The following is a 17031-nucleotide window of genomic DNA, read 5'->3' on the forward strand; positions in this document are numbered from 1 at the left end:
CAGGGGATGGAGTGCGGGGGGACCCCGCCGCGTGGCCTCAGCCGCCCCCCGCCACCGGAGCGGAGCCGGGGCTGCGGGGCGGCGGCGGCGCGGAAAGTGCGGCCGCCAATGCTCAGGCTGAGGCGGGCGCCGGCGCCGGGGCCGGGCGGGGCGGGCGGAGCCGCGGCCGCCGCCATGGGGCTGCTCAACTTCACCCGCGACCCGGTGCCGGAGGCGGTGAGCGGCGACATGCACAACCTCAACCAGCTCAGCGCCCAGGTGGGGCCGGGCCGCGCCGGGCCGGGCCGGGGGAGGGCGGGGCGCGGGATCCCGCGGGGCCGCCGGCTCCGGGGCAGACGCAGCCGGCCTGGGGTGAGCTGTCGCGTGGGGTGCCGGGCCCCGCCGGCCCCACAGCCCCGGTCCCGGTCCCGGTCATGCCCTGCACACCCAGAGCAGCCCCGGTACCGGGCCCGGTCAGTTCCAGCGGGCCCCCGCAGCCCTGGAGCAGCCCCGGTGCCAGGCCCGGTCAGGCCCAGCAGGCCCCGCGGCCCTGGAGCAGCCCCGGTACCAGGCCCGGTCAGGCCTCGCGGTGCCGGTGCTGGGGTTCCTGCCAGGTCTCAGCCCCCTCCAGAAGGGATTTGCGTTTTCTGGGGCCTGGGTGTCAGAGCGTGGCCCGCACCCCGCAGGAGCCTGTTTTTCAGGCTGCAAGGCATCCGGGGTGATGGAGGGACTCGCATCATGCCCTGTGTGGGCAGGAGAGACCCATCAAGCACTGGCTTTTCTCAGACGGGCTGCACGGCGTTCAGGTTATGGTGGCCCCTCCTGTCCTGGTCGGCGGTACAGCTCTGCCTGCGGGTCGCCAACACCCCGAGTGTACAGCCGCGTCTCAGAAGCTGGTTCAGCTCACACTGAAGTTAGTAGAAGAGTTCTGGCTTTTTTAGCTCATCTTGCCAGACTGTGGGTAACAGCCCGGTGCTGTCTCTGTTACAGGGCTGACAACGAGAGTAGGACAGGATGAGCCACGTGCAGCAGCAGACCAGCCAGACATACCCAGAAGGTCATTTACGGCCAGTGCTGGTGCCGGCAGAGGAGGGAGGGTGGTGGTGCGGTGCCCTATGGGCAGGCTCTCCAGCCATGCCAACTGCACGCTCAGAAAGCTGAAGGCAGCAACTAGACCTTTAGCCAGTTCTTACCTTTTCCCGAGTTAGTCTGGTTACCCCGTGGGGTTTGTGAAACATGAGAGGAGATGTTCACGTCTTTTCCCACTCACAGTTTTTGGATTACATAGGATAGAGCAGCAGCTTCCGATTAGCCAAGAGTCACAAAAGCCCTGCACAGTGCCAGCCACCAGCTGCAAAACCCTTTGAAAGTCTCTGAAAAGCATCCATGAGAAGATCCCTTCCATAGGCATCTTGTAATGCCGAGGACTGGGGCGTCTTACTAGCACAGGAGGCCAAACTCTGGGACCAACGTACTGGGGGCAGGTGGAGCTGTGTCAAAGTGGTACATCACCACCTAGTCGTGGTGATGATGGGGGTGGAGAGGTGCTGAGAAATGACGTGTGCTGATGCCCGACTCCGTAACACACTCCTGTTTCTTCACAGCAATTCTCAGCGCTGACTGAAGTGCTCTTCCGCTTTCTAACGGAGCCCAAGGAGGTAAGGCATGTGCAGAACGCCAAGATGTGCGTGAATGCAGCTCTCTGGTGAGAAACATGCAGAGATAAGATTGTGTCCCTGTTTTTTCTCTTGAGCAGGTAGAAAGGTTTCTGACTCAGCTCTCAGACTTTGCCACCATGAATAAAATCAGCTTGGGCCCCCTGAAAAACATTGTCAAAAGTATTCTTCTGGTACCTAACGGTAAGTGATACATTTGCATATGCTACCCTGAGGCCAGACAATTGTGTCCATTCCTGCATGGTGCTAAAGTGTGTCTTCAGAACTGCAGTGCACTTGCTTTGCACAGTAAGTGCTAGCGGTGGCTAATAAATGGCTTAGCGTTTTAAGAATCAAAAATTCTCCTGTTGAAATAGCCCTGTTTAGTGACTTGGGCTTTGTATTCTTTCCACACTGCCTGTGCACATGTTTCGCAGGCTTAACTAAATTCACTTAAAATTCTATGCATTAAATGCAAGCACAACACTGTGACAGAGTTGTGCTTGGTTTAACTTGTACCTGTAAATCCCTTTTTGCCAGACCACCACAGCCTTGTGTTGGCACTAAGTCCTTGTAGGAACTTGCATCCAAGTGACCCAGTACTGTAATTCCTACAAGGACAAAGCGCTGTTTGAGACAGATGAGACACTGTACACATCCCTCTAGAGTGGGCTGGGAACTGGCATAGTTCTAGGCCCTGTAAAGGAGATGTCTGTCCTCGCAGTCTTGTTTCAGAAAAACACTTATGTGTCCAGCAGTTTCTCATTCATAAATAGCGGGGAAGAGGGGCAGAGCGATTCCCCTTGAATACCCCAGACTCCAGCACTTTATGACATGACTCTGATGTTGTGGCTGCCGTTTGACATGATAATGCATCAAACACCTCCACTGCTCGTTCATCCCATTGATCCTTCTTGTTATTAATAGTCCCTTGCTATTATCCTTCAGTCCCGGGTTTCCCATAGCTTTCTTCACAGCAGTGAAGCTGTGCACAACTGTTTCCTGCATTTGGTCTAAACTTTCGTTCTGCTACTTCAAGCCATTTCTTCTGTCCAGGAGTAGCACTGAATAATTTCCTTTTCTACAACTGTCATGGAGGTATTTAGTGTGGGATCCACATTTTCTCCCTTCCTGATTCTGGACTAGGTGCACTCAGTCTCATCGTTCCTGTCTGTATGCACTTCTCGTGAGCGCTGGGATGCCACAGCCAGTATCGGAACAGATTACAGCAGATAACTTTGCCTCTGTGCTACACAGACGGAAAGCCACGTGGGACTGGCAGTCTCTTTGAATTTATGAGATTCCTGCTCTTGGCTTCAGAGAGCAGAATCCTTGTAAACTTCCATGTGCTGCCTGTGCCCCAGAACAAAGGAGGCAGGCACAGCAGGGGAAAGTGTTATATGCACACGTTCACACCCATAATCCAAAACACAGCAGGTAGGTCAAATTAGTAGCCTGCCAGCCTTAACAGTTCTGCTTTAACAAGCAAAGCTTCCATAGGAGAGAAAGCAGCAACTTCAAAACACAACTGCTGCTGCTGTTTCCATGGATACCTGCAGTGAAATCTCTCCCTCTCTCAGGCACTTCCATAGCCCTGACTTTTAAAGCACTGGGCATCTGCAAAGATACCGGCAGGCACAACTGTATTTCCTATCTTGAGGAGCCGTGGTTTGTTTCAAACCACAGACCAAGAACAGAGGCTTTCTATCGCAGGGTCTCCATCCCTGCATTTATTTGACTCGGTAAAGATTGTTTTGACTCAGTAAAAAGTGATTTTTCTTCTTTGCGTTTTTTATTCAGGTGCCCTGAAGAGGAATTTGTCTTCCGAGCAAGTCAGAGCAGATTTTATTGCTCTAGGTAGGTCACCTGACTTTCACTAAATAAACGATAATTAATATTTATCACATGTAGTAATCTCATATGGTTTCTCCCACAGGCCTCAGTGAAGAGAAAGCCAGTTACTTTGCAGAACAGGTATTAATATATTTTTGCTTGTTTCTAAGCTAACAAAATTAAAGTCTTTGAGTGGGAACTTGTAAAACCCCACCGTGCTACTGAGATGTGTCAGCACTTTGGGTATTTTCTTCAAAACCAGCTCAGAATTTTGAGCTGAAGATCCTCAGATAACTGATAAGGAGTACTTTGTCTAATGATACTCCTGGTCTGCCATGGCCTCTACCTCATCGGTTTCGTGATTCCTGCACTTCTGTGTGGCTTTCACTGGATTGTTTTCCTGCTTTGATGCTTTGAGCCCCGGGGTCATGCATTTACACGAACACATGACTTTTTGCGCAGATATCGTTACACTGAACCAGTGTTAAAACAAAACCAGTGAGTTTCATTTACAGAAGTGACAAGGCAGATGGAAAGCCTAGCAGGACTCAAACATCTTTGGAAGCCCTCCCGGCCACATTAGTTTGCCCCTTTGCATACCTCCACTTTGGGCTTCTGCCGTCGGTCTGCCTCGTTTCTGACTTATGTTGAAATCACAGGTAACATAAATAGAGGCCTCTCTGAATTGATTGCTCGTGTGTCTTTTGCTCTTGCAGTGGAAGGTGAATTCCCCCACCCTAACACGCCTGGCTGTTGGTCAGACGCTGATGATTAACCAGCTGATAGATATGGAGTGGAAGTTTGGAGGTAATAGAGCTAAAGCATGAACTGAATGGGTTGGGAAACCCAAGAGCCACTCTCAGCTAAGTAACTTTTTATTTCACAGTTGAGCTAACGGATTATCTCCCTTCTCTTCTTTCTGGCTCACAGTGACTGCTGGGAGCAGTGAACTGGAAAAAGTGGGAAGTATCTTCTTACAGGTAAATCTCCTATATCAGAGAGTTCAGGTTGTAGTGCAGTTAAGGAACAAGCTGCGACCAGGCACGTGGGAAGTACTGGCTGCGCAAGGAACTGGAGGAAAGCTAGATCTCGTAGGAACAGGCTCTGCAACGGTGCATCTGCTTCAGTCTTCTGAGTGCAACTGCCAGCAGATAGCAGGCACACTGCTATTTGTTTCTTTTCTGAAGACATGACGTATCACAGAAGCATAGCCCACTCTGAAAAGCTGTTCAAAAAGCTCAATCTGGCAAAGGTCACGCTATCTTGGGGAGGGAGGAGAAATGCGATCATTTGTAAGGACTTCCAGAGATCCTCCCAGTGCCTAAGGAATCTACTCCTACTGTGACGCTTCCCGAAAAGCCTGTCAAAGATGTGTGTGTTCTGCAGCAGTCTGCCCGTCTGAAACTCACAGCAGATTCCTGTACTTCTGTCTTTTCGTGGTGCTCAGAATACAGGTCTCAATTAAAATAACCTCTGCTTTTTCTTCCCCCAAGCTGAAGCTGGTGATTAAAAAAGGGAGCCAAATGGAAAACGTATATATAGGTGAGTTAACAGTTCTGGAAAAGAAGCAAGCATTCAAGTATGTGAAAGCTGAGTGGCAGCTCAGAGCTCCCGGGCGTTGCTGGAGGTCGGGGGGTTTGGGCGCAGACCCAGCAAGGCTGGTGGGTGCTGCGGCTGCTCCTGCCCTGGCCGCTGCCCACTGCAGTCACTCCGGCAGTATTTAGGAACACCGACTGCTGGGCAGTCTTCACATCTTTGCGTAAGTAAATGGAGATATGCCATGGAGCCGTGAAAAGCGGCCAGAGCAGCATGGCAGACGAAGAAAGTAAACAATTCCCAAGTGTGGGTTGCTGTTGGGAGAATCCTAGCCCGAAAGCCCGTGCAGCCCAGCTAGTGTAAAGAAACAGCTGCCGAGAGCCAGGGTGTCTAATCCTGCCTAACTTAGGTGAACATGGGTTGCTCTGCAGTAGCACCAGAATGGCACTTCCAGTGTTGGAAGCATAACTCTCTTTTTTCCGCAGAGTTAACTTTGCCCCAGTTCTACAGTTTTCTGCATGAAATGGAACGGGTCAAAACCAGCCTGGAAAGCTTCAGCTGAAACTGGATGGGCCTGACCCGACATCTGTCCAGGATGTTTAATTTCTCCTTCTGGGCATGCAGATCTGCTCTTTCCCCGCTGACTCTTAACACCCTTAGAAGAGAAGACAAGGCTGTGCAATGAGCAGTGGTGTCACAGCCCAGAAGGACCCATCAATCCTTCAGAACCTGAAACTTCAGCAAGTGTTTTGAAGCAGCTACAAGTCCACTCATCTCTTTTTTTAATACTGTTAGGAAAAATTGTGGTCAGAAATATGTGGACACTTATATTAAAATAGCAAAGAAATAAACCCATTCCCATCCTGCTCCATTTGTATCAGAATTTGATTTTTTTGAGAAAAGGATAAACAGAAGCAAAGAATAGTTTTCAAACTTGGAACAATTAAGCAGAGGGGACGAGGGAAGCAAGGAGGGCATCTAACCACGTAACGCTCCCTTCCAAGCCTTCCTTCTCTTGCGTTGAGAAATGGATTAATTAGGTCCTTCCCAGTCATGCCTCATGATGGAAAAGTATCTTAGTGGTAGATGATTTTAAATCTTAAACAACAAAACATCTGCCTCCATGCACAGGGGGAAAAACATCTCAGGGCAGTGACTAGATAAGTCTAGTTTGTGCGTGCTGGGCTCTAGCGAGCAGCTCTTTAATGGCAGTTTGTGTGACTGCACAGTTAGAGGCAGCCCGTTGCCGTGTGGACACGTGTCCGAACCCCACGAAGCGCTGTTAGCTCCACTCCCCGGTTGTCTAAGGGCGAGGAGGAGCTCTTCATCGGGAAGGAGAGGGGTGCCCCTGACCTGACACAGGGGCAGGGGACGACGTTACGTTCACCGAGGTTCTTCCCATGCCGGACCATGTAATGGTCCCGCACCTCTTGGCAGCCCGAGCTCGCTGTAACCTCCTCCCACGGCACAGGGCTGAACGAAGCTCCCTCGTCCACCGCACTCCTTCCACCCCCGGGATTTCCCGAGGCGCCTCTGTGTCCCTGACGAACTCGGTGGTCACAGCGGAGGGAATGAACTGCAGCACCGGGGTAGATACCGGCAAGATCCTCTCCGTTTCCAGCCTATACCTGAAGTAATTCACTGTCCTGCAAGCCTGCTGTGGGACAAGCAGCACCGTGGCTCCCTGTGCGTGCGTCTGCTCCCAGTTAAAGCCGTGCACAAAAAGGCAGTTTCTGCGAGGAAGGAGTCACAGAGCTCCCTGCAACTCCCAGCTTTACCCGCAGGTTTTCAGCTTGCGGCAAACCCAGCGATTTTCTGCACTGCATTTCACGCGGTCCTGCAGGAGTGACTAGAACCGATGACGAGTAAAGGCTGAACCGTGTTTGGGAAACAGCTCAGGGAATCCTGCTGGCAAACCCGGGGACAGTATTTGCATATTTATTTTCCCACGTATCGGGCTATTCACAAGCATTTCAAGCTTTGTCACATGATTACAGTAAAAATAATACCACATGCCCCCCCCCCCCCCCCAAATATTCCATCTCCTTTTGGGTGGCAGAAAAACCTATTTCAGGGAGGAAGAAAATGTCCAAAGGGCTGCTTTCTCAAGACAAAAGAAATTTTTTTGCTTTACATTTTCTGCTGCCTGTTCCTATTATTTCTCCTCGCCCTCCCGGTGCCAGGGCGGCACCACTCAACCCTGTCCAGTTACGGCGGGAGGTGGACCACGGCGATGCCAGAGGAGATGCCAAGCTCAGTTGTGGGTCAGGAATCCGCCGCCCCCCCGCGCTCCTCCCCCTGCCCGGTTGGAATTAAGCCGCTCGGGGCTGACGCACGCCGCGGCCCGCTGACCCCAAGCGCAGGGGTCACCTCCATGCTGCTCCGCAATCCCCACGGGCATCTCTGATCAGGGCACGGGGCGGGACGTGGCGTGACCTTCGTGCTGCCATCAGCGGTCCCCGGTACCCCGGGAGCTGCCTTTCATCCCGCGCACTTGGCTGTGCATGAGCCGAGCTGGCAGCTCCGGTGGGGAAGGGGCGCGGGGAGGGAGCCGGCTCCGGTGGCATGCGCAAGGGGCTGCACCGACCACGAGTCGAACGCCGGGGCCCCCGGGCTGGGGCTCGGCAGGCAGCGAGCGCAGCCACCGGGAGGGCTGAGCGGGGACCGAGCCGCAGCCGGGAGGAAAGGGGCTGCCACGGTGCCTGTTTTGCCCGGGTTTCCGGGCCCCGCCGTGCTCGCTGCGCTGCCTCTTCGGCCGCCCGTCAAGCCCAGCCAGCCGAGAGCTAATCTCCGCGGGACAGCGGGCGCAGGGGAAACAGGGGCCTCTTACAGCTTGGGGTGAAGCTAACTGTACTCCTGCAGCGGTTTGCCTCCCCGAGGGCTTTCTCGGCCCATTTCCTCCGGGCGCAGCTGTGCCGCAGCAGCCCCGTCCCTGCCCAGGCCCCTGCTGCAGGGGCAGGAGTGGGGCCGGGGGAACGTGGGCCCTCCCGGCTGCAGCACGGACCCGAGCACGGGGGCTGCAGCGGGGCAGGGGTGGATCTGCCGAGCCGACGCGGCGGCACGGTCACCCCACCCCGGCTCAGATGCTCGCGCAGCCCCGGTTGCTGCAGTGGGGACCCTCTGCCTCCTCGGGGACCACATTATTGCACCCCGGGCTGCTGGGCAGTCTCTCCTGAACCCGGGGGACATGGAGAGCGGCCCCCGGGAGCCAGGCTGCAATGGCCCCTGTGCTCCCGTGCATGAAGCTCCCACATGCTCATCCCTGCCAGCCTCCTGCAAAGCCACACCGGAGCAGCGGGGAAGCAGGGTCTGCGCTCATGGGGTCTGTCGCTTCCCCGCACCAATTTGATGCGGTTGTGATTCTCAACCATGGCAGATGCTAATGACCGAGGCAGCCGGGACATTTTCAGATGTGGCATCTTCTTCCCACTGGAAATGCCGACGCCATTCCCTTCACACGTGAAGGAACCCTCCAAGCCCTGAGAACAAAAGCCTCGGCGGCACCCACCGCCCTCCCCCTGCTCGGAGGTGGCGGAGCAGACGCAGGCTCCGCTTCCGCTCCAGCCTTGAGCCCACGGGGAAGGAAGGAACTGCGGCTCGCTGCCTGCTCTGCCTGACCTTGAGCGAGTCGCATGGGAATGGGCAGAACTCCCCCGGGAACCCCCGGTTTTCGCAGAGCTCACCGGGAGCCACTCCATGCCGAGGGCTTTGAAAGCTTGGTCTTTATCCCTGTCCCAGCCTTCCTGTTTGCAGAATAGGGCAACAAACCTCAGGGCTGGCCAACAGCTGGGCATGAGCCATGGCAGGTGAGACAAGCTGGGGAGAAGAACCAGCAGGCGACGGCCCTAACAGCAGCCCGGAGCTCAGCCCAGTGCCAGGCAAAGCCCGCAGCGTGCGGTCAGGGTGCAGAGTCGCGCCTGGCCCGGCCGAACACCAGCACTGGGGGAAAGGCGTTGCCTCCGTGACGGCATTAATCCCACAGAGCGCTGCAGCTGATGAAGCCAGTCCTGCCTCTCCTCACCCCACGCTGTTCCCCTCCCCAATTCCTCCAGGTTTTGGGGTCATGTAGCACCCACGCTGGCACTGAGCAAAAATGCCAGCTGCAACCTTGCAGCTCCCAAAATTTCTTTGTCTGCCTGGGAACAGCAATCCTGAGCACATAGGAGGCCTCAGGGCAGAGCCACCACCCTGCGGTGCCATATGAGTCCCTGGGGACAGGGACCCGCAGAGGGTGCTTGGGGCTACCCAGGGCTCCCTTGGCCCATGCTGCAGGGAGGGTGCTCAGTGCAGCACCGTGCTGTTGCCGAGGACGTGCTCCTCAGGAATGAGCCCTCAGCCCGCCATGGGACAGGCTTCTCCTGTGCCCGTCCTGCTTGGGATGGGCAGGGAGGCATCCCACCCTGCCTGTGAAACTGAGCTGCTGCCTCCCATTCTTGCAGGAGTGGGGGGAAAACTGGTTGTGTCCAAGGCAGTGGAAATATTCCTAGCATGTCCTCTTCTCCTAAGTCTTGCCATCTCTCTAGGCACTTCTTTGTCCAGGCACACTGGGAACAATTGGGGTTGCTGAGCCAGACCGCAGGCTGTCAATCAGCAGAGCAAATGAATGCTCAGGCATAAGGAACCCATCTTCTCCGGCAGCACCGGGAGGTGGCCACCAGAAATGGCCCATGGCACAATGGCACAGGCAGCAAACAATTCCCGGGCACCAGCACCAGTACCAGTCCCGAGAAGGATGGTGGGAGCTCACCAGCCCATCTGAGACCAGGAGAGGATCACCAGGCTTCCCCAAACCCCACTGCGGGGCCGAGGCTCGGGGCTGCGCCATTGGCGCAATGCAGGTGCCCTGACGGCCGGTGCCAAGGTCCCTACGTGCACCCACGCTGCCAGCCCTGACCCCAGCCCCAAGCTCTCGCTCTGCAGGTGGCCAAGGAGCTGAGCCTCAGGGGCCATTTCGGAGCCCAATCCAGAGAATAGCCCCCCAAGCTGTGGGGTCGGGGCTGGGCTGGCCCCTCACAGCACCCAGCGCCATCAGGGCAGCCCAATCCGAGACTGACGCTTCCCTTGCGGGCAGAGCTTCATTACCAGCGCTCAGCCCGCCATCACAAACCCGCCGCGTCCCCAGCAGCCCAGTCCAGCGGCTCCGCTCTGCGACATCCCGAGCGGCCGCGGGTCATGGCGTGGGGCGGGGAGCGCCCCGGCAGCCGCCCGCCGAGGCGGCTCAGCGACCATTTCCCAGCGCTCCCCCGCAGCGCACAGCTCCATTTTATAGGGCTGCTCTGTCCCAGGGGCATCGCTGCCGCAGCGCAGCCGCTAACGAGGTTATCCCAGACCAGCCACCGAGTTCGCCATGGAAAGCGAGGGAAAGCAGGCTTAACCCTTATGCTGCTGACACGTCTCGCAGCACTTGGGAATACCTTTGTTCGAACGCACGCTCTTAGCAAGTCGCAGCGACGAGCGGCTGCTGCAAAACACCGGGAGCTGCCATGCCATGCCCACGCCAGCCCCCGCCCCACAGCATCACCCCTCTCAGAGCATCCCCCACACCCATAACAGCAGCGCTGAGCCCCGAGGCAGCGCCAGCCCTTGCACGTGGTGCCCTCGGGGCAGGTTTTGGGGCAGCGGCCCGAGGAAGGACTGCATGTGTCCCCATCGGCAGCCAAGCCCAGACCCTTCTCTAAGCTTTGCTTCCCGCCAGCGGGTGGGATGGTGAGTAGCGGGCAGGACGCTCTCAGCCTGCGGACAGGAGGAATGGCTTCCTGAGGCCGCTGGCAGCACTGCTACCCCCGGGCACCACGGCACTGCTCGCGTTTCTGCGTGGAAATTTGGGGGCTACAAGCAAGGTCAAGGACCCTTCGCTTGCTGGCACCCTCCTTTGCACCACCACCGGGCTGGCCAGACCGCCACCCCCCAGGACCGGGGCCTCTCCCTGCACGCTCACCTGGCAGGGCGGGCTGTGGGGCCCGGGTGGGACGAGGGGCGGGTGGGCGCAGGCAGCGCGCCCCAGGGAGCGCCAGCCGGGCCAGCTGCGTTCTTGCGGCTCAGCACCCCCGCGAGGCAGGGTTTGGGGTGCGGGTCCCCGGGCAGCCCCCCCCCCCGCACATCACTGCAGAGCCCGCGCAAACTCACGGCACCGCGGTGAGCCGGGCGCCGCTCCCCGCCCCCCCCGCTGCGGTGCGCAGCGCGGAGCGGCAGGGGGCGCCAGAGCACCGCGCAGCGCCGCGGCCCCGCGCCCTTCCCTGCGCGCATCCCCCTCCCCCCCGCCCCCCGATTTATCCCAAATGCGCTAAAACCGACCGGCCCCGTTCCCCGCCGCCACCCCACGCGCCCGGCCGCGCAGCCCGTCCCTCAGGCGGGCTTTGCTAAGAGCGGCTTAAAAACGCGAACAGGAAGAAACCGCCTCTCGCTGGGGCCGCCCCACGGCGGCCGGTTGCCCAGCCGGGCGGGCCGGTACCTTCAGCTTCCACTGCTGAGGACCTGGCTGTACATACGTGTGTGTATGTATGCACGTACGTATGCACGCATATACACACGCAAAACTTGCCAACCCGCCGCCTGCGTGGGGCGTGCGGGACGCTGGCGGGTGCCCGGCCCCAGCTGCGCGTGGCCTCTGCGGGGCCAAGGCCCCGAGGGAGGCGGCAGGAGTGCGGGGCCAGCCGGGGGCCCGCGGGACCCTTCGCGGCCATGGCGGGGGCAGAGCCGGACCCCCGGGCTCGCGCAGAGCCCTGCAGGCTGGCCCGGCCGAGGTCCCGCTGCGGGGAGGGACGCGGGGCCGGAGCCCCTCCGCAGAGCGGCTTTCGCGGGGCGCTGCCGGCGCGGGTTAGAGCGCGCATGCGCCTTCACACCAGCTTTTCTACTTGATCCGTCTCACATATAAGCAAATTCTGAGCACACAATGCAGTTATTGAATAAAATTATGCTTTTTTTAGGACTTGTATGCCTGTCGTTCTTCAGGCTCTGCCTAGAAACCAACCTTACAACCAGGAGCAGAGAGACTGGAGGGAAAGGCCAGGCCAAGCCCGGACCTCGCACCGGGCTCGGAGAGCTGCGAGACAGCTGGACACAAGCACGGCACCACTGACGAGAGTGGCTCGCAGGTGGCACGTCCATCCCTCGCAGGTGACAAGCCCACCGCTCCCTCACCCCAAGGAGGGAGCAAAAAGCTCTCCCGGCCGGGCAGGGACGCAGCAGGGAGGGCAGGCGCCGCAGCCAGCCCAGGCGCTGCCTCTCCCCTCCCTGTCACCATCGCCACCCCCACGGTGCCAGCTCTGTCCCCCTCCCGCAGAGCTCTGCCTGTGCCCGTGAGGACGAGGCCTGCCCTCCCCTCCGCCATCTCGCTCACCCTCCAGGCAGCAAAGCCGAGGCACAGGCAGCTCCATCTGCACAACGCAGCGAGCACCGGGCCAAGGGGCAGGACCCGGCAGTCACGTTTTCTTGGAGCACGTCATGCTCCTGCCACGCCGAGGTTGTTTGAAATGGGTGGCTGTAATAATGGTGCTGTGAAAAACTGCAGCTCCTGCTCTGCCTCCTGCTCTGCCTCCAGCCTCATCCCCTCCCAACACCATTCCCTGCCATGTTGTACTCCTGTTTCCAACCTGCCTTATAGGCTCCTGCCCCAGCCCAGGTGCCCGCAGTTCCCAATCCCTCCCACCAAGGGCTCCCCCATTACCGCTTCTCCCTCCTGCAGCTGGTTTGGCTTTTATCTGCCCCTAGCAGGACTCCCACGAGCTGGGGACACAAAAACCCCCAAATGGAGGATCTGCTGCCCTGTGATAGACAGCATTGCCTACACATGGCACAACACAAAGCGCTCGCAGAGCTGTTATTGCTGCTGATCCCTGTGCCGCTGCCCCAGAGCTGCCTGGAGCAGAGTCTGCCCTTGTGGCTGGCTATTCTGCAAACAACCCTCCCGAGAGCCCCGCAGAAGGGCCGGGGCGCAGCCCCCGCTCCCGGCCGTGACAGACCGGCCGGAGGGCAGCAGGTACTCCTCTGTCACCAAAACCGGCTGCGGTGGCGCTGGCTGCGGTGGTGCCATCTGTTTGGCAGGCACAGCCCCGTCTCACGCTGTGCTGCAGGAGTGATGCCAAAGTGCCCGGACCCCGCTGGGGCGCCCGCACGGGAACCGGGGTTTGCGTGCAGAGACCGATGCGATTTCCAGCCCTGGTGAAAAGACGAGGGCACGGATGCCAGTGGCACCTTCACCGGCTCTGTGGATGAGCCCTGCAGGGTGGGGCTGTGGGTGCTGGGGCTCTGGTGGGGGACAGCTCACCAGCCCACCCACCGCCCGGGGAGGTGGGCACCTTGCAGGGTCCTTGCAGGCAACTGAAACACTGTCATGTCCCGGGGAGAACACTGCGGTCGCAGCACTGGAGCGGTGCTGGGAAGCCTCGTGCCGGGCTCCGTCCCGCTCCGCTTGCTCGTGAGTGAAAGGATTTGTCAACAGGGAGCTGATGAGTCCCACAGGGCTGCCAGCTCGCCCGCCTCCCCACACCTCCTGCCTGGCGGGCGGCCTGCCGACAGCACATGGCTGGCGCAGGCACTGAGAGCGGGCTGGCCCTGAGCTGCCGAGTGCTCGGGAGGGTCTGCACCCACCATCCCACCAAACACCTGGGTGTGAGGTCCCCAACTCCTCTGCCTGGGCTGCACAGCGCAGGCTTTGCCCAGCGGCTCTGGAGGTGCTGAGCCCTAAGGTGTTTCTGCGAGATGCTCGGTGTAAGCTGGGCACAGGGAGCAGCCGCCCGCCGCGGAGAGGAGTATTTTCACTGGGAGAGCAAGAAGAGCACTCCGATGGCTGCCTTGTCCCTGGTAAACACCAACGCTGAGCATCGAATTACAGCCGCTGCAGCGGCTCCAGACAAGATGGTAACCAGGAGGAGGGAGGCACTGTGCCTGCACAGGGCTGCTGCCGGGCAGCGGGGAGCCCACCATGGCACCGCTGAGGCCATGACACCCGCTCCTGCACCGCAGGGCTGCCGGGGCCCTGCGCGAGCGGTGGTCGCACTGCTCAGCTGAGCCCTGGGGTGGGAGGACCCCCCTGCCCCGGCCCAGCTGCCGGCCCCACATGTCCCTGGGCGCCCGGGTGCGGGCGCAGAGGAGGGACCCGGTGGGCACAAGGGCCCCCGCGGCAGAGAAAGCACCGCGGCTTGGCAGCAGCCCCGCCAGGGCCCTCGGCTGCCGCGGGGGTGCGGCATGGACGGCTCCCACGGGGAGGGCCGGGGTGGACCAAGCCCCCGTGGCACAGGGCTCGGTGTGCTGCCTCCGCCCTCCCTGCCGGCGTCCCGGCCCGGGAGATGCACCGTCCCTGCAGCTCGGGATGCAGCTTCTGGGCTTTCCCCACACCCCACCTGCGGCCGGGCCGAGCAGCCCCTTGGCAGGCGGGCACGGCCTGGCAGCGCGGGGGCCTGAGCCATGCGGCTGGCAGGGCTGAAGGCAGCTGCCTGCAGCGCAGGGCTCCCCCTCGCTGCCCCCCGGTCAGTGCTCCGCCAGCCCCACGCGGCGCGGGGGCACCGTCTCGCCGCGCCGAGGCCCCTGTCCCCCCGCCCTGCCCCTCTGCCCTCCCCGCGGCGGAGATTTGCTGGCCCCGGTTCCCTCCCCCCCGCCGCGGGGCCTCCGCGCTCGGCCCGGCCGGGCCGGGTGCGCGGTGCCGCCGGGGACACGCGGGACCGCGGCTGCGCCTCCACGCCGGCCCCCGCTGCCCACGCTGCGGCAGCTGGCGGGGCGGGCGGGCGGCGGATCAGCTGCGCGCCGCGGCGGGGATCAGCTGCGCTCCGCTCCGCTCCGGCGGGGCCCCCCTCTCCCGGGAGGGGCGGTGGCCCCGGCCCCCCCGCACCTCCCGTCCGCCGCCGCGGGCCCGGCGCTGCCCGCCCTACCTGCCCGCCGCCCCTCCCGGCCCCCCCGGGCGCTGGCTGCCGCCCAGCCCGGAGCTGCCCTCTCCTCCTCCGCCGCCTCCTCCTCCTCCTTCTCCTCCTCCTTCTCCTTCTCCTTCTTTTCCCGTGGGCGCTGGCAGCGGCGTGCACAGCCCCACGGGTGTAAAACCCACTGGAGGAGACGGAGCGGTTCCCGAGCGGCGCGGGGCTGCGGGGCCGAGGCCCGGGAGCCCCGGCGGGCGGGCGCGCTGCGGCGCTCGGTACCCGCCGAGCCCGCCCCGCACAGCGCAGCCATAGCAACAGCACGGGGCTGTCCCCGCCACCGGGGCACGCAGGGAAGCGGGAGCCGCGCGTGGCGCGGGGCGACCTCCTCGGGGGGGGCTGGCACAAACAAACAGCAGCTGGAAGCCCCTGGAGCCAATCCCCCAGCCCCCTTTGTAACGCTTTCTGACACAGATTCCCCCTCCATGGCTGACTTTGCAAGTTTCCCCATCCTCTCCCCTCCTCGCATGGCTTCTCGTCATGCGACTGAATTATACACGAGAGGAGGGACGTGCTGGAAATTCTGGTGAAAAAATAAAGATGTGCAGGTCTGTGCAGGCGGCTGCAGCCTGGCCGCCTCCAGGACTCCTCCTGCGAGCCAAGAGGGACGGGACCTGGTCTCAGGTCAGTAGCATTAAAGCCCGTGAATTTTGAAACCCCCAAGAAAGAAGCTTTTCCTGCGGAGAGCAGGAGAGCAGCAGCCTGCAGAGCGGGGCCATGCCTGCAGCGGGCCCACAGTGGGTGCCGGAGCCGCAGCCCCTCCACGAGCGGCGGCTGCTGTCCCAGCACGCAGCACCCTCGGGGACGGAAGACGATGCATTCACTTCCCCTGAGAAACGTCTTGTTTAGGGGCCAGTAAAAAATATGCAAATCTGGCAGGGCTGGGCCTCTGAGCCTCTAAGGCAGCCTTCCTCCCCCAGCCCTGTAGTCAACGGGAGCAGCAGAGGGGAGGGAAAGGCAGGGCCGGGGGTGCCCGGGGGCGGCAGGGAGGCTGTAGGCTGAGATGTGGGGTGCCACGGCGCAGGACGGGGTGGTGTGCGGGGGAGAGCAGCTCCCCCGGACAGCGGGCGTGCGGAAAAGGCTCCTGCTCCCCGCAAGCCCGGGTGGGTGGAGCGTGCTGTCACTTTTTGGTGCTGGGCAAGCCCGGCATCGCTGTCGCAGAATTGCTGCCTGTGCTCTGGTGAGTCAGTAGCAGCGCTGACACGTTTCCCTCCTACCAGGCAGCGTCCCGTTGCGGGTCGGTCATGCTCCACACCGGGATGCTCCCGCACATGCGGTGCTGGCCCAGCTCGGGAGCCACGTGGGCGGGTGAATCTCCGGCAGCGACTCTCCGAGGAAGCCCCTCTGGAGAAAAGGCCTGCGCAGGGATGAGGACACTGACCTGCAACGCGGGCGAGCTGCAGAGCGCCTGGCTCAGGCGGCGATCCCACGGGACACGGGCATGTTCCTGTGCCTGCGTCCCACCTCCTCTGCCAGACAATGAAACACTGCCCTCCTTCCCAAGTCGCAGCAGAACAAATAAAGCAAGCACCATATGGTGCCAAGACACGTTGGAAACGGGGCCAAGCCCAGGAGGTAGGGGAGATGGCAAGCCTCCATCCCCACGCCAGTCCCCATCTCGAGCTCCAGGCCAGGACTGACCTGGGGGGAGCACTGCACCCGCTCCTCTCCTCCCGCAGCCACTGCCCTGCTCCCCAGGCTGCCAGGCACAGCTCTGCATTTCAGCCATGGCTCTGCAGTGACTCATTTCTCCTCCTCCCTGCCTGCAGTCTTGGGGAGCACGGAAACCAAAGGTGTCCCCAAGAGCCCTTCTTCCCATAAGGGCTGGGGACACAGGCGTCACCGCTGGGCTGGCGCTGGAGCACTGTCGGGACTCCCCTGCACCTCCCACAGGACAGTGCCCGTCCTCCTACCCTTTCCCCAGAATTACAAATAGGAGCAGAAGCCGCCGACAGCTTGTCCCCTAGAGCCCCTGCGGCCCTGGAGCCGGAGGAGAAGCTTCCCCACAGCTCCAGACACCACGGATCCAGGGCTCTCCCGTGAGCAGAAAGTGGCATCGCCATTCCACCTGCCGCAGCGATCCTCGCGCCTAGACCCGATCCCAAGGAGCTGCAGCTCACAGA

At 60.7% G+C, this 17031-nt stretch overlaps 2 protein-coding genes across 3 annotated transcripts in view; one reads left to right on the top strand and one right to left on the bottom strand.

Moving 5' to 3' along the window:
- MAPRE1 (microtubule associated protein RP/EB family member 1) overlaps nucleotides 1–17031 on the bottom strand; it is a gene marked incomplete at its 3' end in the record, with an annotated part of 218294 nt that overhangs the window by 37672 nt on the left and 163591 nt on the right. The window lies entirely within an intron of this gene.
- COMMD7 (COMM domain containing 7) lies at nucleotides 175–5565 on the top strand (the record flags this gene model as incomplete). 2 transcript variants are annotated; one of them, XM_082006997.1, is made up of 9 exons in its annotated part: nucleotides 175–258; nucleotides 1584–1637; nucleotides 1733–1838; nucleotides 3435–3491; nucleotides 3571–3608; nucleotides 4184–4274; nucleotides 4398–4447; nucleotides 4961–5009; nucleotides 5489–5565. In XM_082006997.1, the coding sequence occupies 9 exons, from the start codon at nucleotides 175–177 to the stop codon at nucleotides 5563–5565; spliced, it is 606 nt and encodes a 201-aa protein (XP_081863123.1). The 2 variants fall into 2 exon arrangements, with proteins under 2 accessions (XP_081863123.1, XP_081863124.1); XM_082006998.1 differs by having other exon boundaries at nucleotides 1736–1838.

The sequence above is a fragment of the Phaethon aethereus genome (assembly GCF_964289735.1).
Source record: "Phaethon aethereus genome assembly, chromosome: 16".
In the NCBI taxonomy this organism is placed as follows: domain Eukaryota; kingdom Metazoa; phylum Chordata; class Aves; order Phaethontiformes; family Phaethontidae; genus Phaethon; species Phaethon aethereus.